This window comes from Orycteropus afer, unplaced genomic scaffold, assembly GCF_000298275.1.
Source record: "Orycteropus afer afer isolate SDZICR_OR568_19922 unplaced genomic scaffold, OryAfe1.0 scaffold00050, whole genome shotgun sequence".
Classification (NCBI taxonomy): domain Eukaryota; kingdom Metazoa; phylum Chordata; class Mammalia; order Tubulidentata; family Orycteropodidae; genus Orycteropus; species Orycteropus afer.
The window spans coordinates 824836-852055 of NW_006921637.1; the positions used below are offsets into that span (position 1 = coordinate 824836).

General features: G+C 39.5%; 1 protein-coding gene across 1 annotated transcript in view; it reads left to right on the forward strand.

Moving 5' to 3' along the window:
• The first annotated feature begins 5696 nt into the window (after positions 1-5696).
• The window catches only part of GNG4 (G protein subunit gamma 4), a 63162-nt gene continuing 41638 nt past the window's right edge, over positions 5697-27220 (forward strand). Inside the window, exon 1 of the mRNA XM_007938468.1 lies at positions 5697-5795. Within this exon, the coding sequence (XP_007936659.1) occupies positions 5697-5795 (99 nt within the window). The remainder of the gene's footprint in view (positions 5796-27220) is intronic.

The following is a 27220-nucleotide window of genomic DNA, read 5'->3' on the forward strand; positions in this document are numbered from 1 at the left end:
AGTTGGGATCAATGTGATAGCAACTAACAACAACTCCCATAAGTATGTTTTCTCATCTGAGAAAGACAAGGTTTTGCACCTGTACCTCTTAGTACTATTCTAATATTAACAGTCTGTGATTAGAGTATTACTAATCAAAGTGTAGTCCATGGACCAGCAGCAATTGGAGGCTTGTCAGAAATGTAGGTCTTGGACCCGAACTGATATAAATCAAAATCTGCATTTTCCAAAGATCCTCAGGTGATTCTATATGCACATTAAAATTAAAGAAGGACTGATTTAGAGTCTTTAAAGTCCACTTTACAAGGTAATTGAAGGATACAAAAGAATGGTAGGGTAGAAACTATATGCAGCCGGCCATTGTTCTTAACTTTTGGTATATGCCAGAATCATCTAGGAAGAGTGTAAAATACAGATGTCCAGGTCTTCTGGGTCACAACCTAGATTCCCAGACATGTGTGCTGGGGAAAACCTATCTTCTAATTGGAGAGAGAGAATAAACAGGCATAAGAAATAGCTTATGGGCCACTGATGGCAACAAGAGCAAATGTCCTAGGAATGGAATCAGAGAGGCTGAGGAGCAGTAGAGCAGAGAGGAGAAGGGGAGCAGCTTTTTTTTTTTGTCCTGTATATGAAGAAGAAAGCTTTCCATCCCTACCTTTAGAATCTTCCTCATGTAGTTGCTTAAGGGCTCCTTTATAAGAATCTGCAGTTACCTCATCACCTCCTTGAGCAAAAATGGAAATTGGAAGAAAAGGGTTTTCTATATTGTTATTGCTGGTTTCTTTTTATTTTATTTTATTAGGATTTGGGTGAAGATTTACAGAGTAAATTCACTTTTCATACAGCAGTTCACATATACTTTGTCTCATGTCATTGACCAAAATTTACAATGCAGCAGCTCCCCTCCCACTTCCTCCCCATAGTTACCTCCTTCCAGTGTCCATCCCTTCATACTCTTCGAGAGGCCCATTGTCTGCCAACCCTGTATATGATCTTGGATACACTCTCCATTTAGACATACATAATTGTTTAGCTTGTTCACCCATCTATCCGTCCCTATACCCATGTTTGCTTTCATTGACAACTCAGTATTGTATTTACAAAGGGGTTCATATTTGTTGTTTGTACTGCCCTGTAACTCTCTCTGTCTTTCTCATCCTCAATGCTGCCATATTGGTCACTCACATTTGGTACATTGCCCTTCTCTTCACCCAAATCAATATTTATCTCTATCTATCTAACAGCATTCCCTCCCCTTCCCTCCCACCCCTGGTAACCAACAAAGAAAATGTCCTCCAATATATAAACCTTTCCTTAACTTTCACAATAACGGACTAATACAATATTTGTCCTTTTGTGACTGACTTATTTCGCTCAGCATAATGTCCTCCAAGTTCATCCACGTTATGCGGTGTTTTGCAGATTCTACATTATTCTTTAGCGTTGCATAGTATTCCATTGTGTGAATGTACCAAAGTTTGGTTATCCATTCCTCAGTTGTTGGACATCTAGGTTGTTTCCAAGTTTTGGCTATTGTAAATAGTGCTGCGATGAACATCGGCGTGCATATATCTGTTCTTGTTATGGCCCTCACTTCTTTAGGGTATATACCTAGTAATGGGATGGCTGGGTCAAATGGTATTTGTATTTCCAACTTTTGAAGGAATCGCCATACTGCTTTCCACAATGGTTGTACCATTTTACAGTCCCACCAGCAGTGTATGAGAGTCCCAATCTCTCCACAACCTTGCCAGCATTTGTTATTTTCTGTCTTGTTGAACTTAGCTACTAGTGCTGGAGCAAGATGGTATCTCATTGTTGTTTTGATTTGCATCTCTCTAATAGCTAATGATCGTGAGCATTTCTTCATATGTTTGTTGGCTGCTTGAATATCCTCCTTGGTGAAGTGTCTATTCATGTCTTCTGCCCATTTTTTAATTGGATTGTTTGTCTTTTTGTTATTGAGGTGTTGGAGTGTTCTATAAATTCTAGAGATAAGTCCCTTGTCAGATATGTTATTACCAAATACTTTTTCCCAATCTGTAGGTTCTCTTTTGACTCTTTTGGAGAAGTCTTTGGAAGCACATAAACATTTAATTTTTAGAAGGTCCCAATCATCTGGCTTCTCTTCTGCTGTTGGTGCATTTTGAATTATGCTTGGTAGTCTATTTATACCAAATATTAGGGCCCTTAAGTTTGACCCTAAATTTTCCTTGAGAAACTGTATAGTTCTAGGTTTCACATTTAAGTCTTTGATCCATCTGGAGTTCGTTTTTGTGTGTGGTGTGAGGTACAGATCTTGTTTCATTTTTCTGCAAATGGATCTCCAGTTTTGCCAGCACCATTTATTAAACAAACATTCTCTTCCCCACTTAATGGATTTGGGGCCTTTGTCAAAGATCAGCTGACTATAGGTCGATGGATGTATATCTGGGTTCTCAATTCTATTCCATTGGTCTATGTATCTGTCATTGAACCAATACCAGGCAGTTTTGACTACTGTGGCTGTATAGTAGGTTTTGAGATCCGGCAATGTGAGACCTCCTACTTTGTTTTTCTTCTTCAGTAGTGCTTTGCTTATCCGAGGTCTCTTTCCTTTCCATATAAAGTTAGTGATCATTTTTTCCATATCCCTAAAGAATGTTGATGGGATCTGGATTGGGATTGCATTGAATGTATAGATTGCTTTGGGTAGAACTGACATTTTCACAATGTTCAGTCTTCCTATCCATGAGCATGGGATGTTTTTCCATTTATTTAGGTCTTTTATGGTTTCTTGAAGTAGCTTTTTATAGTTTTCTTTGTAGAGTATTGCTGGTTTCTGTCTTAAGATGGTCAGATGGAAAAGATAGAAATATATTTTTATATGCCAAGGAGAAAGAGCCCAGAGGCATTGGTGTTATTGGGAAATGGGATGATACAGTGTAGGGAGAGAGAGACAGACAAGGAAAGTAGAGCACTCTTGGGAAAGAGTGATGCCAATCCTGGATTGTGTTGTTTAGGCTGCATATGGAACCCATCAGAGCTAGGGGAGGCAGATTGTTTAAGAGACAGCTTGGCGAGTGAACACTGTGGAAATAAATAAATAAATAAATTAAAAGACAGCTTGGAGGGGGTGGTGCTTTGAGGTTGAAGAGAAGGTATAAGGGAATGAGAGAAGCATCAGAAGCTATGGCCAGCAGCATGATGTGGAGTCCAAGTGGGCAGCCCTCTAGCAGTGGACCAGGTCCAGGTTGGGGCTTGACTGTGGTGGTAGAAGTGGTTGGGGTATGGGCACAGGTAGTAGAACTGAAGATATGGGAGAACTGAACAGAGAGAACATGAGATGAATTGGGGTCAGTGCAGGAAGATGTTCTGCATTCCTGCTACTAGAGCCACCCAGAAGGTGGGGTTCTATCCTGCCACCAGCTTACTTTGTCTCCTAGACACAAAAGGAAGATATTGCTCAGTGCGATCTTTCTTGGTACAATCTTCCTTAAGCATTCAGAGTTCTCCTTCTGTGTAATGGAGTATGTTGACAGTAGGCTTTTCTTTGTGAAAAGAAGTAGAGTGAGGAAAGAGCTGAGTAGGACAGGGCATTTTAAGTAAAGCCAGTCCTAGAACCAGAGGGAGGGAGTGGGGATCTGAAGAGGTTCCGGTTCTGCTAACAATATCTGTATATTTACAATCATATACACACTCATACTCATACTCACACCAGCTTCATTCATGCACTCACATACTCACATGTAGCCTTACACACACTTTGGCACAAACTTACAGTCACATACAGCTGTACACACACTCATACACACACTCACAGCCTTACACACATACACACTCACTTCCCACACATACAGCCTTACACACACTGGCACTCACTGACACTCAACACACAGTTACAATGCCTCACCTCCTCCCTTTGCTCTTCCCCACCCCCATGCCTTCTTTCTTAGCACCTGATAATGCCACTTTCTGCCTCCTTCTCCTCAGCCATCTCTCTTCCCTTTGACTTCCCCCATTCCTAAAAGCCCCAAGTCAATGGTGAGGAAAAAGACAGATGGATTCTGGAATGGGGAGGGCATTGGATCAGGATTGGAGGGCAGTGATTTCAGGGCTCTTTTACTTGCTTCAGGCCAGGAACAGTTGGAAACTAGATTGTGCTCTGCCCTGCATTTTGTGTGGATACACTGGGACCCAGACACATATAACATGCACATCCAACAGAGGATCTCACACACACACACACACACACACACATACACACACAGGCACAGGGCATGGGCCCACAGGCACAGGGCATACACCAGGACTCCTTTGAGTCCAAAGATCATGCAGGACTGCAAGCACATCTCTTTATAATGGGTATTAAGAACATATGCCCTGAGTCTCAAAGTCCCCAACTACTTATGTTTCTCTTTCTCTCCTGTTTGTTGAGTAGAATATCCCAACCAAGATAGAAACATACTGTAAAATTCTGATTTAGAAGACTGATCCATTTTTTATAATAAGAATTTTTATTTCTTAAAATTGCCTGTGGGAAAGTGAAGTTCCCATAATGGCCTATCTGGTCTAGGCAGCTCATCTATGAAAATCTCACACACAGAGAGTGGCCAGGGTACTGGCTGAGGCCTCCTTGTGCCTCATTTTGCACCAATGAAAGCCTTTGTCATTTAGGGTTCTGCTTACCCATCCCCAGCTCTCAGAGTGTAATATTAGACCTCATCCAAATATTTTCTCATTTGATAGGGTAAGTGTACTCTCCAGCATATGCTTCATTGTGGGACAATTGGCAGTGCAGAGGTCTTTTGTTAGTCATGTGGCATCATTACATTTCAGGTTAAGGAAAATTTCTTCCCCCTTCCCAAAAAGTAGATCTATGCTTGTAATGTGTGTGTGTGTGTGTGTGTGTGTATAATATTGTTTAAAAAAGCAAACTCCCAACATAAAGTAAGTAACTGTTTTGGAATGACAGCAAATTAAATTCATAATAAAGCACTTTTATTCATCAGCAATGTATCCTGAGAGCCGTAGAGCTCTAAGAAAGCTAAGAGAGGCTGTGTAAGACACTGGAAAGAACACTTAGCTAGGCTTCAAAGGTTTGAGTTTGACTTTTGAACCCACAAATTTTGTCTATGGGATGTTTGGTTATTGTCTTAATTTATCTGATTTTATAAAGTAAACATTAATTTTGTTATGCTTGCTTCATGGGCTGCTATAATATGGAATGAATGAGCAAATGTGTATGAAAATGATTTATCACTAACAAATGTCAAAGTATTCCTTATGGTCATGGGGTGGGGGGCAGCTAGTAAAGTAACTCTGGTGCCATCATCTTCTACTCACTCTCTCAAGCTTACATCAACTTACATCAGACTCTCCCAGCTCTGATCAACTCTTCAAACCAAAGCATAAATATCCTGCTTCCATAAAACTAATGAAGTGTTCCTTTCAGTTTGTTGTTGCTGGTTGCCATTGAGTCACCTCTGACTCATGGTGACCTCATGAACAACAGAACAGATGTTGCCTGGCCCTGTGCCATCTCCATGATCTTTGGTATTCTTGAATCTATTGTTGTGGCTTTCTCTTAGCACAAGAGAATTTGTTGCCAAGTGCTGCCTATGTTCTCAAGTGCTCCCTAACTTGGACTTACCTTATCTTTGGAAAAGCAGCCTTCCAACACTGTAACTCTGGTTGCTTTCAGGGGCAGGAGAATGAAAGAAGGCATGTCCAATAACAGCACCACCAGTATCTCCCAGGCCAGGAAAGCAGTGGAGCAGCTGAAGATGGAAGCCTGCATGGACAGGGTGAAGGTAAGAATTCCTAAGGCAACCTTACCCGCTGACCAAAACCCAGCTTAACACATTCCTCCCATTCCAAAGCAATGTTGTAAGAGTTAATATGTCACCCAACAGAACATTTGACCCACCTTGGCAGCTATAACATTTACAAATGGGTGTTTGCTTTAGGGCTCTGAGTGTGCCTGAGGACTCAAATGATACAAAACACACAGTGTGCACCAGTTCCTTAAGGAGTTGCCAGAAATAGGCTCATACTCATCTCAAATCTATTTAGCTCTGTTGTCATGCCAAGAGGTGAGAAAAGAGGGTTTAACAATGAGATCAAACACAGTTTTCCTGCCCAATACAGTGACTTTAGGGTTAGACAACATCCAATATTGTGACAAGGGCACTGTTGAGAGTGAAGCATTGAACTATACACTGTTAGTCAATGTTCCTTTGGGGAAAGTGAGATAAAGTGCCAGCCACCTCTCACCATGTCATTGCACTGATGAGAGTAGATCTCTTCATCCTGAAGCAACATGTAGCCACCTATTATTCATATATCACTTAGAGGTAATCAGAAGAAAGGTTAGGCAATCTCAGAAACCCAAGGAGGGGTCACGATGAGTCAGGGCTGACTCGACGGCACATAACAACAACAACTTAGCGGTAAGGAGGAGGCAGGAAATGCATGTGGCATGGGAATTGCAGTTTGAGTTCATTGACAGCAATAGGGTTGGAACCCGATCATGAGCCTGGCACCAGTACTCGCAAGTCTGGTGTGTCTTATGATCTTCAGGGCACAAAACCAGGAAGTCTTGCCCAGGCAGCTGGGATTCAAAAAAGAATCCATAGGGAAGTGGGCAATAGCTAAATCTTCTGTTGACAGTCCCTCCTGGAGGCTTCCATCACAAAGACCACCCCTTGTGCTAGAATGATGGCACAAGCTCTTGCCTTTGAGCAGCATGGAAGGGGCTGCTACTGCTAATAATCTGCACCTTGAGTATACAAGTACAGATCATAAAAATGATTAAGTGTGAAGGTGAAGCCAAGTGGCAGGAGTTTGAGGTGAACTAGCCTGTCAGTAATAGATAGAGTTGAAGGAGGTGAGGCAGCAGTTGAAGCTGCTGGTGTAATTTGGACAGAGGAGTGGAAGCAGAGACAGCATGTGATGGGAAGCAGAGAACAAAGGTCAAATGTGAGAGGCAGGTGCATCTGAAGAATTAGCATAACTTAGAGACACAATGTGGGAGACACTAGGGAGAGAGAAGTTAGGGCCCAGTGTCCCAGGTCCATGGCAGAGGACTGGTTTTGGTAGCAAAATAGCTCCCAAGTTGAGAGTACAAGTTGGGAGTACAAGCTGGGGGTACAGATAGTTAAGCGCTCAGCTAATAACCAAAAGTTTGGGGGCTCATGTCCACATAGAGTGCCTCAGACAAAAGGCCTGGTGATCTATTTCCTATATTTCAGCCATTGAAAAATCTATGGAATACAGTTTTACTATGACACATATGGGGTCACTGTAAATGGGAGTCTACTTGACAGCAACTGGTTCTTTAGTTTGGACATAAATGATAGAAAGAAACCAAATGGAAAAATCAGAGGAACCATTTGTAAAACTCAATAAACTCATATGGACTGTGATAGGAATGCCCAGTCTAGATGAAGAACTTGAGGCTGACTTTCCAAAGGGGACAGAAAGGATAGATCATGCTGCCTGCATGATAGGAATGCAAACAGGATGAGTATGCAGTGCCTTTTACTGGCCCAGGAAGAACACACTGGAGGGGAAATAGCTGCAGGCTCTGTGGGAGAAATAATGGCAATTAAAAGTTGCACATAGTTGGCTCCCAGTGGAGAGCATGACAGATGGGGATCCAGGGAAGACATCCTGGACTATGGCAGACATCAGTCATGAAACCAATGGAAGCCCACAGGTGTTGCCAACCTCAGAGCCCACTCCAGGCTTTGTTGTTCATTGCACTTGAGAAAGTGTCTAAGGAAGAAATATGGAAAGGACTGTCTTTGTCACTCATGAAAGAGAGAAACAGAATAAAGGAAACGTCTGTCACAGGGAAGAGAAGGGGAAAAAAAGCTCTGTTAAGCTCAGCTGTTGTTTGGATGGCAAAGTTAAGGAAAAAAAAATCAGTGAGAACTTGGAGAGCTTTGGGCAGTTTATGGAGGTAAAGATGCAGCCAAAATACATAACATACTACACAAAAACATTGTTCTACATTCTGCTTTGGTGAGTAGTGCCTGGGGTCTTAAAAGCTTGCAAGCGGCCATCTAAATGTAACAATGGGTCTGTCCTCATCCAGAGCAAAGAAGAGTGAAGAAAACCAAAGACACATGGAAAGAATTAGTCCAAGGGACTAGTAGACCATGTGATCCTCAGTCTATATGACCATGAGATCAGAAGAACTAGATGGTTCCCGGCTACTGTTGTCAACCACTTGGAGGGGAATCAGTTCTCCCACTCTATACTGGGAGAACAATGTGGAACAAAACTCAAATCTCAAAATCATTAAAAAAAAAAAAAAAAAAGCCAGGTTTGCTGGTCTGACAGAATCTGGTGTGAGCCCTGAGACTATGGCCCCTAATTACCCCTCAGGTCTGGAACAGACCTCACTCCAGTGGCATCCAGCCAAACAACAGACAGGCATATGGGGTGAACATTTACATCAGGTAGATACACTCCTTGGAGTGATCAACCGTGGGAGAACAGAGGGCAGTGTTTGCACAGGGATACAGCTGGAGTGGGGCAGGAGTGCTTGAGGGAGAAGGACACAGGGAATAGGTAACTACAGAGAGGAAATAGGAAGAGAGCTGTTGCACTGTGGGGAATTGCAGTCAATGTCATGAAACAAAATGTGTATGAACTGCTTTATGGAAAATGAATTTGCTCTATAAACTTTCACCTAAATCACAATACACTTCTCTTTTTTTAAAGTAGCCAAAACAGCCACTGTCATCTTGAAGTTTTATTTGTACCCCTCAGAAAAAACACAATTTTCATAAAACCATTAGTGCAAATGTAGACTTTATTCACAAGTTTGTAGGAAATGAAGAGGAAGACCTCAACCCACCCCCTCTTCACACAGCCCTCAGCACCTTTCTTGCCCTGCCCCCTTCATTTAATGTTTATCTAGTGCCTCCCTCCACACTGTCCTCCCCCCATGTGATCACCTGCCATCCCCCCATGCCACTCTTCTCTGTCATGCCAAGGGCTTCAGTTAGTCCCCAACTTCTCTCCCCACACAGCATACCAGTGTTCAGAAAACACAGTAGACAGCAGTTTACCAAGCCCCCAGCTTAAAAGACAGGCTAATGATCATTTTTGTTTATTTGGCATACTTTTCAGCTTACTTTCTAGAAGCTCATCAAGGCATTTTCCCAACAAATGTGTGTGTTCCTCCTTGAGAAACTCCATCAGCTACTGAAAAATTTAAATGTTCTCCATGTTGTCATAGCACAGATACTCAACATAGAACTTGTATGACATTGCAAAAAGCAAAAAGTGTGGAATAGTCATGTTCCTAAAGAATAAAGAGCACATAAAAGATGAATTTAGGAAACAATTTTCGTTCTCAGAGAAGGAATACCATCAAAGCTTTATCCTTTTTCTCACCCATGACAGTCTCAAACAATATAAAATTCTATCAAAAAAGGACATATATGATATTTACCATCAAATAGGGAAACTTTGATGACTACTGATGGCAGAGATGAGCAAGCAGAGTATAAGAGGCTTAACTAGAGAAGGTAGTCTCTAGTTAAGCCTCTTATACGTCTCTTAGAACCAGCCTAAGCCACCTGAGAGCAGAGTTCAGCTTCAGAGATGTTGGTCTCCCATGATGGTGAGGTGCAAAGCTCCTGGACAGTCCCCAGGAGGCAGGTTCAATGTGGGCATCAAAGACCCAGAAAGAAAGAAACTTCTAGAAGGAGTGCCAAATGATAGCATCTCTATTTGCCAACCTTCAAGAGTGTCCTGGTTTTCCTTCCCCATAGGAAAGGGGATTTTCTGACACTGGACCAATCCCATGGGTTGTGAGGCTCTGGAGGTGACTACCCCTTGAGCAAACCAGCAACTCTAGCAAGGAATGAGGAAACAGATGTAGCATCAACTGGCTAAGTAATATTAATCTCTATCTCTTTTGTTTGCCCTTATGGCCTATGGTAAACAGGTTGCTGTGGAGTCAACTTTGACTCATGGCAACCCCATGTGTGTCAGAGTAGAACTGTGCTCCATGTGGCTGACTTTTCAGAAGTCAATCACCAGGCCTTTCATCCAAGCTCCTTTGGATGGATTTGAACCTCCAACTTTTCAGTTAGCAGCCAAGAACATAAATCATTGGCACCACCTGGTGACTCCATGACCTATGGTAGATGACTTAAATATTCTGGGTTGTGCTAATAATCCCTAAATGGCTGTTAAATGAATATTTGTCACACTGAGATTAATTTTGTCGACACAAGTGTTATTTGCTTATTGTTGTCAGATAGATCAATCTGTTATTAACCTGTGTTCTATTAAAAAAAAAAAAAAACCTATTGACATTGAGTCGATTCCAACTCATAACAATCCTATAGGGCAGAATAGAACTGCCACATAGATTTAAGGCTGTAAATCTTTATAGAAGCAGACTGCTATGCCTTTCTTCTGGGGAGTGGCTAGCAGGTTTCAACCACGACCTTTTGGTTAGCAGTCAAGCAGTTTAATCACTGTGCCACAAGAAAAGAATTTCAGGTGATGAATGCTGTTATGGATTGAATTGTATCCTCTAAAAATATGTGTTGTTTAAAGAACAATGAAGGATATGCGAATCATTTCACAACATGGATGTATCTGGAGGACATTATGCTGAGTGAAATAAGTCAATCGCAGAAGGACAAGTACTGTATGAGCCCCTTACTGTAAAAAGACAGAGAAGAGTTTGCTTGGGAAAGGGAACTCACTTAAAAGGTTAGCGGGATGGGGAGGGAAAGGGAGGGATTAATTTGGGACTAGTTGGGGCCTACACACTGACATGGGTAGGGGGAGGGATATATGGGAAGGATATATGACCACCATGATAACATTAGAAAATGAGAGGACACCAAATTGTGCACACAAGAGATAGACGACAGATGCTAATACCAACCAATGTGTCCACAATACCACATTGCCATTAACACCAAACACTAGACTACACAGATAAACACATAATCACCTGAGATGATCCGATGGGGTCAGTGAACAGAAGTATACTCTAGACCAAGGATAGATTCAGCTGAGGCTAATCTTGCACAGACACCAGTGATACAAAATACCTGCAGTCCTTACAGAAACAATAGAAGACAGATACATTGTAATCTCTCACAGACAACCAGACATTATGGGAGAGAGATCCAATAGATCTACTGCCTCAGGACCTGTACTGGGGGACACCAGACTCAACTGGCACAACAAAATTCATAAAAGCATTGCTCCACATCCTACATTGGCAAGTAGCGACTGGGGTCTTAAAAGCTTTCAAGCGGCCATCTAAGATGCAGCCAACAGTCTCCTAGCATCGGAAGTGAAGAAGAATGAAAAAAAGGGGGGGGGGGAGGCATTTAGAAGCAATCAGCTCTAGGACAGATGGACCTTGAGACCAGAAGAACTAGATGGTGCCTGGCTACCAGGAAAGGATCAAATCTGGAGATCCTGGATAGAGTGGGAGGGAAAATGTGGAACAAAATTAAAAAAAACTCAATAATGACCAGAAACACTGGTCAGATGAAATCTGGTGAGACTCCCAATACTATGACCCTGGAATACATTCTGCACCTGGCATAAAACTCACTCCCAGGGGCTGGATCTCAGCCCAATAGTTAACAAGATATACACGCAGGCCACTCAATTCAGGATGACACACCCACATACTCTATGGCAATACATCCCTTAGAGCAATAGGCCATGGGACAACAGAGGACCAACATTCAAACTGAGGAGATGCAGGACAAACAGGAGTGCATAAATATGAGGGGCACAGGGGAAGGGTTATAGAATAGGGAGGGGAGGAGACTGGGTTAGGGTTGGACATGGCAAATGGGGAATAAAACTAAATGTACAAGTAATGTTGAATGTAAAACAAGCTTCTAAAATAAAAAATAATTTAAAAAATAAAAATATGTGTTGTAAATTCTAACCTTTATACCTGAGGTTATAGTCCCATTGGAAAATGGGTCTTTGCTATGTTTATAGGAAAGATTAGTGTAGGGTGGGTCTTGAGACAATCTCTTTTGCAATATAAAAGAGACTAAACAAGCAAGGGAGAGAACTAAAGGTGGATAAAGAGAGATGCCAAGCCACATGAAGATCACCCAAGAGCAGAAGCCCGGAAGAGACGTGGACCTTCCTCCTGAGTCAACAGAGAGAAAAAGCCTCCCCCTAGAGCTGGCACCCTGAATTCAGACTTCTAGCCTCCTGAACTGTGAGAAAATAAGTTTCTGTTTGTTAAAGTTACCCACTTGTGATATTTCTGTTATAGCAGCACTAGATAACTAAGACAAAAAATTAAAGCCCAAGGTACATGGCAAAAGTAGGTATTTAGAAGTGAGACCAGGGCCATAAGGTATTAACCTGAAAGAGATTGTGTCATGACTGATAAAGGCAATTGTTCACAATTCTCTTCCATAAAATTAAAAAATAAATAAATTAATTAAACTAAACATGAGAAAAAGGCAAATAGAGCTTTAAAAAAAATTTAAAAAGGAATGTTCCCATTTATTCTTTGACATTGAGGTTTTTAATTTGGTGCTTAAAAGAAAAAATTTTTAAAAACTATCAAAAATATTTTAGTCAGGAAATACAATGACACACAAAAAATTGAACTTACAGTTGTTCAAGATTTTTTCTTACCTCTAGTCTATTTACTCTGTTTAGAATTTTTTTTCAAACCATAAATATATGAGTAGCATACTTAAGTCTCCTCAGAGGAAGGCAAAATTTCCAGTGGCTTTAAATGAGAATGTGGGACATACATTACAGAAGCAACAGAAGACAGGGTGGGAGGAACTTTGCAGAAATAACCAAACATCTTGTGAAAGAGAATCACCAGGCCTGGGGGCTCGAGACCATAGTCTCAGAGGACATCATGCTCAATTGGCACACATAGTTCATAAAAATTTTCCTCTACAACCTACTTTGGGGAGTAGCAACTGAGGTCTTAAAAGCTTTCAAATGGCCATCTAAGATGCAACTATTTGTCTCCCCTCAGCTGGAGCAAAGAAAAGTACAGAAGATCAGAGTCATGTGCAAACCATTAGCCCAAAGATAAGGTGGATCATGAGGATCTCAGCCTCCATGAAGACCAGAAGAACTATATGATGCCCAGCTACCAATGCCAACCGCTCAGAAAGGGATCAAACCTGGAGATCCTGGAGAGAGTGGGAAGAAAAATGTGGAACAAAATTCAAAAACACAAAAATGACCAGAATTGCTGGTCAGATAGAGACTGGTGGAACCCTCACAACTATGGCTCTGGGTTACCCTTTTAGCCCAGAAATGGACTCACTTAGAAAGGACTGGCTCTCAGCCCAACAGTAGAAAGACCTACATGCAAAACACTTACCCCAGGGCGATGCATCCACCTACTGTAGGGAGATGCACCCCTTGGATAAAGCAGCCAAGAGACACCAGAGGGGTAGCATTCATGTACAGGGAAGGCTGAACAGAGAGGAATGCATGGATGAGAGGGGACAGGGAGGGGGTGGTCACAGGGAGGAGAGAGGAGGAGAGTTTCTTACAGGTGAGGATGGTAATCAGGGCCATGAAACCAGATGCTCATGAACCGTTCAATGTAAAACAAGTTTGCTATGTAAATTTGCACCCAAAGCACAATTTAAGAAAAAAAAATGGGAATATGGGAAAGTAGGTATCTTTTTCTGGGGGCTTTGATTCTTGCAGAAATGCAAGTTGGATTCAGAAGAGGACATGAAATGAGGGATATCATTGCTAATGTCAGATGGATCTTAGCTGAAAGCAAAGACTACCAGAAAGATGTTTACTTATGTTTTATTGACTATGCAAAAGGATTCAATTGTGGGGATCATAACAAATTATGGATAACATTGAGAAGAATGGGAATTCTAGAACACTTGATTGTACTCATGAGGAACCTGTACCTTGACCAGGAGGCTGTCATAAAAATGGAACAAGGGGACACCACATGGTTTAAAATCAAGAAGGGAGTGTGTCAGGGTTATATCCTTTCACCATATTTATTCAATTTGTATGCTGAGCAAATAATCTGAGAAACTGGATTATATGAAGAAGAATATGGCATCAGGATTGGAGGAAAACTCATTAACAACCTGCATTACACTGATGACACAACTTTGCTTGCTGAAAGTGAGGATGACTTGAAGCACTAACTGATGAAGATTAAAGACTACAGTCTGCAATATGGATTACACCTCAATATAAAGAAAACAAAAATCTTCACAACTGGTCCAATAAACAGCTTCATGATGGATGGAGAAAAGTTGTCAAGGGTTTCATATTAATTGGTTTTACAATCAACACCAATGGAAGTAGCACTCAAAACATCAGACAACATATTGCATTGGACATATCTGCTGCAAAAGACCTCTTTCAAGTGATAAAGAGCAAAGATGTCTCATTAAAGACCACGGTGTGCCTAACCCAAGCCATATGGTTTTCAATCACCTCTTAGGAATGTGAGAGCTGGACAATGAATAAGGAAGATCGAAGAAGAGTTGATGCTTTTGAGGTGTGGTGTTGGAGAAGAATGCTAAGAGTACCATGGACTGCTAAAAGAACTAACAAATCTGTCCTGGAGGAAGTGCAGCCGGAATGCTCCTTGGAAGCAAGAATGGCCAGACTTCATCTCATCTACCTTCATCATGTTGTCAGAAGGAACCATTCCCTGGAGAACAATATCATGCTTGGTAAATGAAGGGTCAACAAAAAAGGAGAAGGCCCTCAATGAGATGGATTGACACAGTGGCAGCAATGATGGGCTCAGGTATAGCAAGGATCATGAGGCTGGCACAGTCAGTGTTTCACTCTGCTGTGCATAGGGTCACTATGAGTCGGAGACAACTCAACAGCACCTGACAACATAGTACCATAAAAGAACCCTCGTGACACAATGGTTAAGCACTCTTCTACTAACCAAAAGGAGGGCTGTTCAAACCCACTTGAATGCTCTGCAGAATAAAGACCTGGCAATCTGCTTCTGTAAAGATTATAGCCCTATGGGATCATTCTACTCTGTCACATGTGGTAACTATGAGTTGTAATTGACTCAACAGCACCCCAAAACAACAAACCATTATCCAGATAGAACTAGTACATTTTGATGTTTTTCCATCTAGCTTTTTAAATATTTTTGTCTTTTAACAAAATTGTGGTTATAATATAAGGACCCCTGGTGGTGCAGCGGTTAAGCACTCAGCTGCTAACTGAAAGGTTGGCGATTTGAATCCACCAGGCACTCCACAGGAGTAAGATGTGGCAGTCTGCTTCTGTAAAGATCACAGCCTTGGAAACCCTGTCTACCCTGTCATACAGGGTTGCTATGAGTTGGAATCAACTGAACATCAATGGGGGTTATAATATGCATTCATTAAGTTTTGTAACCTGATTTATCACTGAACAGTATATTGTGATTACATTTCCAGGTCAGTAAATGATCTCTTAAAATGTAATTTCTAATGGATTTACAATAGCTTATTTAACTAGTCTCCTGCCATTGGACATTTCAGTTATTTAAATTTTTAAGAAAGTAGTGCAGTAAATACATTGGTAGATAAATTTTGCACATGTCTGCTTGTTTCTTCAGGATAAATTCCTACAGGCTGAAAAGTGCTGCATCAAAAGATATGTGTATCCTACAGTGTTTAAGTCATAATCATGTTTCCCTTTGAAGAATGGAATCAGTTTATACTGTTGTCAGCAATATGTCTGTTTCCTCAAACTCTTACCAACAATACCATTCTTTAAGCCAATTCTAAACTGACAAATGATATATAATAATAAAAGCTAACAATTATAGAGTCCTTGTTATGTACTCTGGTGGTGTAGTGGTTAAGGCATTTTGCTGCTATTCAAAAGGTCAGTGGTTCAAAGCCACTGGCTGCTCCATGGAAGACAGATGTGGTGGTCTGCTTCCAGAAAGATTTATAGCCTTGGAAACCCAATGGGTGTCACTATGAGTCAGAATTGACTCAATGGCAGTGAATTTTTGTTGTTGTTTGCTATATACTATCCTGAACAATTTATACTAAACTCACTCAACTCACAACAGTCCAATAAGCCAGGTACTACTGACATTTCCATTTTATGGAGGAGAAAACTGAGGTCTATAGAGATTAAGTAACTTGCCTAAGATCATGCAGCTAGAACATGACAGCACAGAGATAGGGACCCAGTAAGGCTGGCCTTAACTCTTAACTTTTATGCTATACTGTCTCATGGTTTTTGATGCTTCATTATTTTAACATATTCTTTTGACTGTTATATGGTTAAACTTATTTTATATCTTAAATTCTTCCTTTATAAGTTACCAGTTCCTGCCCTTTGCCCAATTTTCTACTGATTAGTAAAAGTTCTTGGAATATCATCTGTTACAAATAGTTGTCCCAACTTGTTGTTTGCATTTTAATTTAGTCTCTGGTTATTTTTAAGGTACCAGTGTTTAAAATTTTTATACTGTCCCAACTGTCGATATTTTCCCTGTGGAATCCTTTGCTTTTGGCACAGACTTTCTCCATATTGAAATTAGATGAATTGTCATCTATATTTTTTCTTGTTTCATTATTTTGTTTTTTACATTTAACCATCTAATCCACCAAAATGTGTTTTGTCATGTAGCTCAAGATAAGGAGGTCAAGGAGAATCTGCCCATACCATTATTGGGCAAATAGCAGAGTTGGTTAAAACTATCCTTTTCAAAGACTGAAAGAAAAGAAAAGGATGCATGGGACCTATGTAAATGCCAAAAAGCACAAGACTAGCATACAAAAGGAAGGATTCACTTAGGAAGAAGTCTTCTTCCAGAAAGCTCTATGTAGCTGCTTTATAATATAGAATTTTTAAAAAAGTGATGTAGAGTAGGAGAGGAAGATGATGTCATACTGACAGTCCACAAGCTTAGTCCCTCTATCATTTCAGAAGTTGAGAAATTAGGTAAAGCAGATGCAAATAATGATAAAGGAGTTATGAACAGCTAATGAGAAAATAACATATTAGATCCAGTGAAGATGGCAAAATGCAGCAGGTTAAGCAACTGGAAAAAATAAAGAAACCTGTCTAGCAAGCATAGCTGAAGAGTCATTAGAAATACAAAAGAGATTGAGGAGGAGGAAAGGGAAAAAATATCACATCTTGGAACGTACAGGCATTAAAGACTCAGAATAGCCACACCAAAAGTTTTTCAAGGTGAGCTGGAGCTTTGAGTGGGGACAAAGATCGTACAGGGAAACAGAGCAGGACCCCCTTAGCTTAAACTGCTGCAGAGTCTGGAAGGGAGTAGGGGAAAGGGAAGGGAAACTCTCCAAATAAACAGAACCTAAGGCAGATACATGGCAGTGGGCTGGAGTCCAGCTCTTACCAACCCTCTTTAGCACAAAGTGGATCTGGGACCTGGGATTTTGTGACTTGTGCATCTGCATGGAAGAGGGTGGCCCTTTGTCCTTGGGGACAACTGTCAGGTCTGAACTGTGGGGCTTTGATTGGGCTGGGCCCATCTTCAGCAGAAGGCTCTAGATGGAGCCAGGGACTGAGGAGGCTGTCCTTCCTGTGCCTGCATCACTGACTGAATTACCCCAAGCTAAGTACAGAAAACAGCCTTTGTCTTTCTATCCTGAGGTTTGCTTCTGGGGCTTCTTTTTTTTTTTTTTTTTTTTCCTTCTTTTCTTTTCTCCACTGCCTTGTCCAATAGGAGGAACGTATTAACCCTCCACTAGCTCTGGTGGCATAGTGCCTAAAACATTTGACTGCTAACCAGAAGGCTGGAGGTTCAAACCCACAAGCAACTTCTTGGAAGACAGAGCAATCCACTTCTGTAGACATACCACTTCAAAAACCAAGAAGGGGTCACTAGGAGTCGGACTCAACTCAACAGAAGTGAGTTTTTGTTTTTGAGTCAACTGTAACTACTACACTGAACACCTCACCCAACAGACAGGTAACATCAATAGTGCCTGCACCACAGGATCAACAACAAATGGTAAATCCTCTTCACAATGAGCAGAGAGCTGCACCTCCATCCCCACCAGGGGTTCCACCAACACAGAGAAAGTTGGAGAGTGACCCAGTACAACTGAGTTAATAACCAAGAAGTACACCTACTCCACACTTCCAAATATAGTAAAACATAAAATAAGGGTGAAACAAATCACTATATACAAGTAAAGACAACTTCAAAGTGTCTAGGAAACAACAGACAACTTCTAATCAGATATAAGAAAAACAGGACAGGTAGAAACTAATGTAAAAGTTAAAGAATTAGGATATCTTCTTGGGGAAGAACAAGCAATAGAATGATCTGATAACTAATTCAGAAAGTATATATATAGGACTCTCCAAGAGCTCAAGGAAACCATAATCAGAAGCAACAAGAAGACAGACAGTACCCTGGAAGAATTCAGGAAAACAATTCAAGAACAAAATAACAAGATAAATAGACAATTAAAATTCATATAAAAAGAGTAATTAGGAATCCAGAAGATGAACACTAAAAGTACGTAGATAGATAACACAGTAGAAGGACAAAACAGTAGACTAGAACTGGCTGAAGAATGCATTTCCCAACTAGAAGACAAATCTCTTGATGCCAGCCTGTAGGGAGAAAAATCAGGACAAAGATTTAAGAGAAATGAAAAGAACCTAAGAGTTATATGGTATGACATGAAAAAAAACAACATACACCTGATTGGAATACCAGAACAAGAGGAGGCAAAGGGAGAAGGGGGAAAAAAAAAAAAAAAAAAAACAGAGAAAATTGTCAAACACTTGCTAACAGAAATATTCCCCCATATCATGAAGGAAGAAAAGATATCTATCCAAGAAGCTCAATAAAACCCATACAGTCCCATATGGGTCTTGGGACTCATAGGTCCCAAGAAAAGTCACAAAGACATATCATAATCAAACTTTCCAAAACCAAAGACAGAGAAAGAATCTTGGAAGTAGCTTGGGAAAAATGAAATGTAACCTACAATGGACAACCAAAAAGACTAAGTTCTGATTTCTCAGCAGAAACCATGCAGGCCAGAAGGCAATGGGATAGCATATACATAACCTTGAAGGAAAAGAATGGCTGACCAAGAATTATATACCCAGGCAAACTGTCTCTCAAATATGAGAGTGAAACCAAGACATTCCCAGACAAACAGAAATTAAGGGAATTTGTGAAAAGCAGGTCAACCTTACAAGAAATGTTCAAGGGAGTCCTTCTTGATAAAGAACCCCTAACAGAGAACAACAAATTAAAATTAATACACTTGACATACCACCACCTAAAAAACAAACCAGAAAATGATTCTCAAAATAAGCTCACAAAAAAAAAAGAAAGAAAAAAGTACAAAGAAAAAAGGGGGAGTCAATCTGCAGACAACATCAGCAACAAAGCAAATAGAGGGAATAAAAGTTTTAATTACAGAAGTTCCAAATGGAGAGGAAGACAGGAAAATGTCTTTATAGAACAGACTGTTCCAAATTTAGGGAGCTTAGAATTTACTTCAGGGTAACCACAAAGAAAATTAACAATCTTCCTAAGCAAACTCAGAAAGAAGAAAAGCACATGGGCTTAGCAAGCACAAAACCAACGGTAATGAAGAAAAGAGAAAAAAACATTTGATAATAAAATGAATTCAACATAGAAAAATAGTTGGGACAAAGAAATTACCAACAACAGGTTGTGGTCACTGCTTGGTCACAGCCAGCTACCCAGAGGGACCGAGTAGTTGAACCTGCAGGCTTGGGACCATAGTCACAGGGGACATCAAGCTCAATTGGCATAACATACTACACAAAACATTGTTCCACCTCTTACTTTGGCGAGTAGTGACTGGGATCTTAAAAGCTAGCAAGCTGCCATCTAGATGCAACGATGGGTCTCTCCTTGTCCAGAGCAAAGAAGAAAGAAGAAAACCAAAATTATTGGAAACAATTAGTCCTAGCGACTGGTACACCATCTGATCTGCAACATATATGACTATGAAACCAGAAGAACTAGATGATTCCCCGCTACCACTATCATCCACTTGGAAGGGGATCTATGTAGGAGATCCTTGGTAGAGAGGGAGAACAATGTGGAACGAAACTCAAAATCATTTGGAGAAAAAAAAAAAAAAGGATGGGGGACCAGGTTTGCTGGTCCAATAGAGCCTGGTGGAACCACTGAGACTATGGCCCCTAGCTGCCCTTCAGGTCTGGAATTGAACCCACACCTGTGGTTTCCAGCCAAACAGAAGATAGCCATATGAGTTGAGCATTTACCTGAGGTAGATACACTCCTTGGAGAGAACAATCATTGAGAAAGAAGGGCTGCCTATGCACAAGGAGACAGCTTAGGGGGCAGGAGTCCATGGAGGGATGGACACTGGGAAGAAGTAACTATGGTGAGGAAGTGGGATAGGAGCTTTTGCATTGTGGTAAACTGTGGTCAATGTCATGAGACAAAGTATATGTAAACTGCTGTATGGAAAGTGAATTTGCTCTGTAAATCTTCACCCAAAACACAATAATAAAAAAAAAGAAAAAGAAAACAAAAGAAGAAGAAGAAGACCTGTTGATATACTGCCTACAAGAGACTCCCCTTTGATACAAAGATAAAAATTAAAAATCATGGGGTGGAAAAAAATATATCAACCAAAAAAAAAGAGCAAGAGTGTCAATATTAATTTCTGATAAAATAGACTTAAAGATGAAAACTGGCATAAGGGATAAAGAAGGACACTATATCATGTTAAAAGGTTCCATTGAGCAAGAGGATATTACTATAATAAATACCTATGACCCAATGAAAGAAATCCAAATATTTATAAGCAAATATTAACTGAAGTGAAAGGAAAATAGACAACTCTACAATAGTAGTAGGAGACTGTAACATACCATTTTCAAGAAAGGACAGAACAACTAGGAAAAAAACTCAACAAAGGCACAAAAGAACACAACAACACAATCAACCAACTTGACCTCATAGACATATACAGAGCACTCCACCCAACAAAAACACAATACACATTCTTCTCCAGTGCACATGGATCATTCTCCAGAATAGACCATATGTTAGGACACAAAACAAACCTCAGTAAACTTAAAAACATTGAAATACTACAAAGCATCTTCTCAGATCACAATGCTATAAAATGAGAAATCAATAATAGGAAGACCAAGGGGAAAAAAATCAAGTATGTGGAAACTTAGTAATACACTGGTCAAAAACTACTGGGTAACAGAAGAAATAAAGTGTGAAATACAGAAATTCCTAGAAACAAATGAGAATGAAAATACAACTTACCAGAACCTTAGGGATACAGAGAAAGCAGTACTCAGAGGTCAATTTATAGCAATAAATGCACACATCAAAAAACAAGGAATCAAAATCATCACTCTAATTCAACAACTCCAACAATTAGAAAAAGATCAACAAAATAAACCTACAATATCCAGAAGTAAGGAAATAATAAAGACCAGAGCAGAAATAATTGAAGCAGAAAACAACAAATAGAGAAAATCAACAAGACATGAAACTGGTTCTTCAAAAAGATAAACAAAATTGACAAACCACTGGCAAATTTAACAAAGGAAAAGAAAGTGAAAATGCAAAAAACACAAATAATAAATTAAAAGGGTGACATCACAACAGAACCAACTGAAATTAAAAAAAAAAAAAAAAGATAATAGAGTATAGTAAAGAACTGTACTCCAACAGATTTGAGAACATAGAGGAGACAGACAAATTTCAAGAAATACAAGACCTACCTAAACTAACCCACTCTGAGACAGAATATGTGAACAGACCCATAACAAAAGAAGGAATTGAGCAAATCATAGAAAACCTCCCACTGAAAAAAAAAAAGTCCTGGCCCAGACAACTTCACTGGAGAGTTCTACCAGACGTTCAGGGAAGATCTGACACCTATACTACTCTATATTCCAGAACATAGAAAATGATGGAATCAGCCCAAATCCATTCTATGAAGGAAGCATAACATTGATACCAAAACCAGGTGAAGACACCACTAAAAAGGAAAACTACAGACCAATATCCCTCATGAATATAGATGCAAAAATCTTCAACAAAATCCTAGCCAACAGAATCTAACAACATATCAATAATAATAATAATAATACATTATGACCAAGTGGGATTCATACCAGGTATGCAATGATGGTTCAACATCAGAAAAACAAATAATATGATCCATCACATAAACAAAACAAAAGAACAGAACCATATGATCACATCAATTGATGCAGAAAAGGCATTTGATAAAATCCAACACCCATTCCTGTTCAAAACTCTCAGCAAAATAAGGCGAGAATGGGAAATCCTCAATATAATAAAGGGCATATGCGCAATACCAACAACCAACATTACTGTTAATGGAGAAAGACTCAAAGCATTCCTCTTGTGAACGGGAACCAGATAAGGATGCCCTCTATCACCACTTCTATTCAATATTGTATTGGAAGTTCTAGCCAAGGCAATAAGGCAAGAGGGCAAAATAAAAGGCATCCAAATTGGCAAAGAAGTAGTAAAGCTATCTCTATTTGATCCTATACATAGAAAACTGAAAAGATTCAGTGAAAAAATAACTGGAACTAATAGAAAGGTTCAGCAAAGTGGCGAGATACAAGGTCAACATACAAAAATCAGCTGGATTTCTCTACATCAACACAGAGACCTCTGAAAAGGAAATAAAGAAAACAATACCATTTACATTAGCTACCAAAAAGATAAAATACATAGGAATAAATCTTACTGGAGACACAAAAGACCTGTACAAAGAAAACTACTAAACATTACTACAAGAAATTACAAGAGACCTACATAAATGAAAGAACATGCCATGTTGGTGGATAAGAAGACTGAATATTGTGAAAATATCAATACAACCCAAAGCCATCTATATTCAATGCAGTTCCAATCCATATTCCATCAACATTATTTAAGACATGGAAAAACCAATGATTAACTTCATATGGAAAGGAAAGAGACCTCGGATAAGCAAAGCACTGCTGAAGAAGAAAAATAAAGTAGGAGGTCTCACACTCTCTGACCTCAAAACCTACTATATAGCCACAGTAGTTAAAACAGCAAGGTATTGGTACAATAATAGACAAACAGACAAATGGAACAGAATTGAAAACTTAGAAATAGACTCAACTATCTATGAACAGCTGATCTTTGACAAAGGGCCAAAACCCATTAAATCAGGGAGCGGGGGAAGCCTCTTTTAATGGTACTAGCAAAATTAGATATCTACTTGCAGAAAAATGAAACAAGACCCATAACTCACCCCATACACAAAAACGAACTCATGTTGGATCACAGATTTAAATGTAAAACCCCAAACTATAAAGTTCATCAAAGATAAAATAGGAGCAAATGTAGAGTCCCTGATTTTCAGCATAAATAGACTATCAAGCATAACCTGAAATGCACAAGGAGTGGAAGAGAAACTAGATGACTGGGATCTTTTGAAAATTAAATTCTTTTTTTAAGTACATTTTATTGAAATATAATTTATGTACAGTCAAACACAAAAAACTAAAGTGACATGCATCAATGCATTCATTCATTCATTCATTCATTCATTTGCTTATTGCAGTGTTCCCTCCCCTCCTGCCCCACCCCTGGTAACCATCAAAGGAAGTTTCCTTCCATACATAAACCTTTCCTTGCCTTTTTACAATAATGACCTAATACTATATTTGTCCTTCTGTGACTGACTTATTTCACTCAGCATAATGTCCTCCAAGTTCATCCATGTTATGTGGTGTTTTGCAGACTCTACATTATTCTTTAGTGTTGCACATTATTCCATCAGGTGTATGTACCATAGTTTAGTTATCTATTCCTCTGTTGATGGGCACATAGGTTGTTTCCATCTTTTTGCTATTGTAAATAGTGCTGTGATAAACATGGGTGTGCATATATCTGTTCTTGTCCTGGCTCTCACTTCTTTAAGATATATACCTAGTAATGGGATTGCTGGGTCAGATAGCATTTCTAATTCCAACTTTTGAAGGAATCACCATACTGCTTTCCACAGTTGATTGTATCATTTGGCAGACCCACCAGCAGTGTGTGAGAGTCTCAACCTCTCCACATACTCACCAGAATTTGTTATTTTTTGTCTTGTTGAATTCTGCCATTTGTGCTGGGGTGAGATAGTATCTCATTGTTGTTTTGATTTGCATCTCTCTGATGGCTAATGATTGTGAGCATTTCTTCATGTATTTGCTGGCCACCTGAATATCCTCTTTGGTGAAGTGTCTGTTCATGTCTTCTGCCCATTTTTCAATTGGATTGTTAATCTTTTTGTTGCTGAGGTGTTGGAGTTTTCTATAAATTTTAGAGATAAGCCCCTTGTCAAATATGTCATTGCTGAATATTCTTTCCCAATCTGTAGGTTCTCTTTTTAGTCTTTTGGAGAAGTTTTTTGAAGCACATAAAAATTTAATTTTCAGAAGGTCTCATTTCTTTAGTTTATCTTCAGCTGTTTGTGCATTTTGGGTTATGCTTGACAGTCTATTTATGCCATAAGTGAGGACCATAAATTTGCCCCTTAAATATTAAATTCTTATATGCATTTAAAGACTTCTCCAAAAGGGTGAAAAGAGAACCTTACAGATTGGGAGAAATATTTGGTTGTGACATATCTGACAAGGGGCTTATCTCTAAAATTTGTAGAAAACTTCAGTACTTTAACACCAAAAAGACAAACAACCCAATTCAAAAATGCACAAAAGTCATGAGCAGACACTTCACTAAAGAACATATACATGTGGCCAACAAACACACGAAAAAATACTCACTATCATTAGCTATTAGAGAGATGCAAATCCAAACAACAGTGAGATAATATCTCACCCCAGAAATAATAGCAAAATTGAACAAGACAGAAAATAACAAATTCAGGCAAGGTTGGGGAGAGATTGGAACTCTTATGCACTGCTGCTGAGACTGTAAAATGGTACAGCCCCTGTGGAAAACAGTATGGCGTTTCCTTAAAAATTTGAAAATAGAAATGCTATTTGATCCAGCAATTCCATCAGTTCCATTACTAGGAGTATGTCCAAAAGAGGTGAGATCCAGGATACGAATAAACATATGCACACCCATGTCGATCACAGCACAATTCACTATAGCAAAGAGATGGACAACCTAAATGCCCATCAGCAGCTGAACATATAACCAAACTATGGTACATTCACACAATGGAATACTATGCAACATTAAAGAATAATAAAGAATACACAAATCATCTCACAACATGGATGAGTATGGAGGACATTATGCTGAGTGAGATAAGTCAGTTACAGAAGGGCAAATATTGTATGAGTCCATTATTATAAAACATAAAGGAAACGTTTACACAAGGAAGAAAATTCACTTTGTTGGTTACCAAGTATGGAGGGCAAGGGAAGGGAAAATTTCAGACTAGTTGGGGGCCACATGTTGATTTGGGTGAGGGGAAGCATGGTGTGGAAAGAATCTGTGACCAGCACAGTGACAGTGGGGAAAGGGAGGACACAGAAACATGCACAAAGATATAGACAACAGAGGCAAATACTATTACATGCACAATATTGCATTACCTGTGGCAGCAAACACTAGGTTATGGGTAAATGTATAGACAGGTGACAAAGTCAGGTGGGAGCAGGCAAACAGGAATATACCTAACACCAAGGATAGATTGGCTGAAGATAGTCTTACATATATACTTGTGGTACAAAATTATCCACATATATTACAGAAGTCACAGAGGACAAGGTTGGAGTAGCTTCTCAGAGACAACCAAATACCTTGAGGGAGAGAATCACTGTGCCTGCAAGGACCATAGTCTTGGGGGACATCATGCTCAGTTGTCACAATATAGTATATAAAAATCTTGTTTTATATTCTTCTTTGGTAAGTAGTGACTGGGATCTTAAAAGATTTTGAGCAGCCATCTACTATGCAACTATTGGTCTCCTCTACACGGGAGTAAAGAAGAGTGAAGAAAATCAAAGTCATTTGGAACAATGAGTCCAAAGATATGATGGACAAAGAGGACCTCAGCTTTCATGATCCTGAGACCAGAACCAGATGGTGCCCAGGTACCAATGCAAACCACTTGAAAAGTGATCAAAATTGAATACCCTGGATAGGGTGGGAGGAAAAATGTGAAACAAAATTCAAAAACACAAAAATGACCAGAATTACTTGTCAGATAGAAACTGTGAAACCATAAGACTATGACCCTGGGTTATCCTTCAGACCTGGAAATGGATTCACTTCCATAGATTGGCTCTCAGCCCAACAGTAGAAAGACCTACAATCAGAAAATCAGAATACCTACCCCATAGAGATGCACCTACCTACCCTCAGGAGATGTACCCTTAGATCAATCAGCCATGAGACACCAGAGGAGCAGCATTGACATAGAGGGAACACTGGACAGACAGGAGTGCATAGATAAGGAGGGCACAGGGAAGGGGTAGTCACAGGGAGGAGAGGGGAGGAACGTTTTTTATGGTTGGGGATTGTAATTGGGGCCATGAAATCAAATGTGTGTGAACTCTTGAGAGTAAAATGAATCTGCTTTGTAAATTTGCGCCCAAATCACAATGAAAAAAAAAAAAAACAAAAAACTACATATTTGTCAAAATTCATAGAATTATACAACACAAAACATGAACTCTAATGTAAACTCTGGACTAGTTAATAAATGTGTATCAATATTGGTTTATCAATTGTAACAGATGTACAACAATAATGCAAGATGTTAATAATAGAGGAAAATGTGGGAGGGGGAATGTGGACACTTTCTGTACTATTCACTCAATTTTCTTGTAAACCTAAAGCTATTCTAAATAGTAAAGTCTATTAATTATTTTTAAATATATAGATTAAATATATACAAAATAAGTGTGATATTACCATGAGAAATTTGAATTTAAGACAAAAAGATTTAAATGCCACAAAACAAAAAATAGACGTGTATACATACAATAAAACCAGTCATTTTAAAACAATCTGGATATGTTCCACAAAGAAGAATGAACTATGTGTAAAGCCTCATCTCAAAAGTATTACATCAAAATACACAAAGAAAAATATGAAGAAGTGTCAAGAAAAAGATGGACAAGTTGTGAAAGAGTTGTATGTATTTCCCAGTCTTTGATGGATCAACTAGACAAAGGAAAAGTAATCATATACTAATAAGAAAATCAATAAGGATAAGAG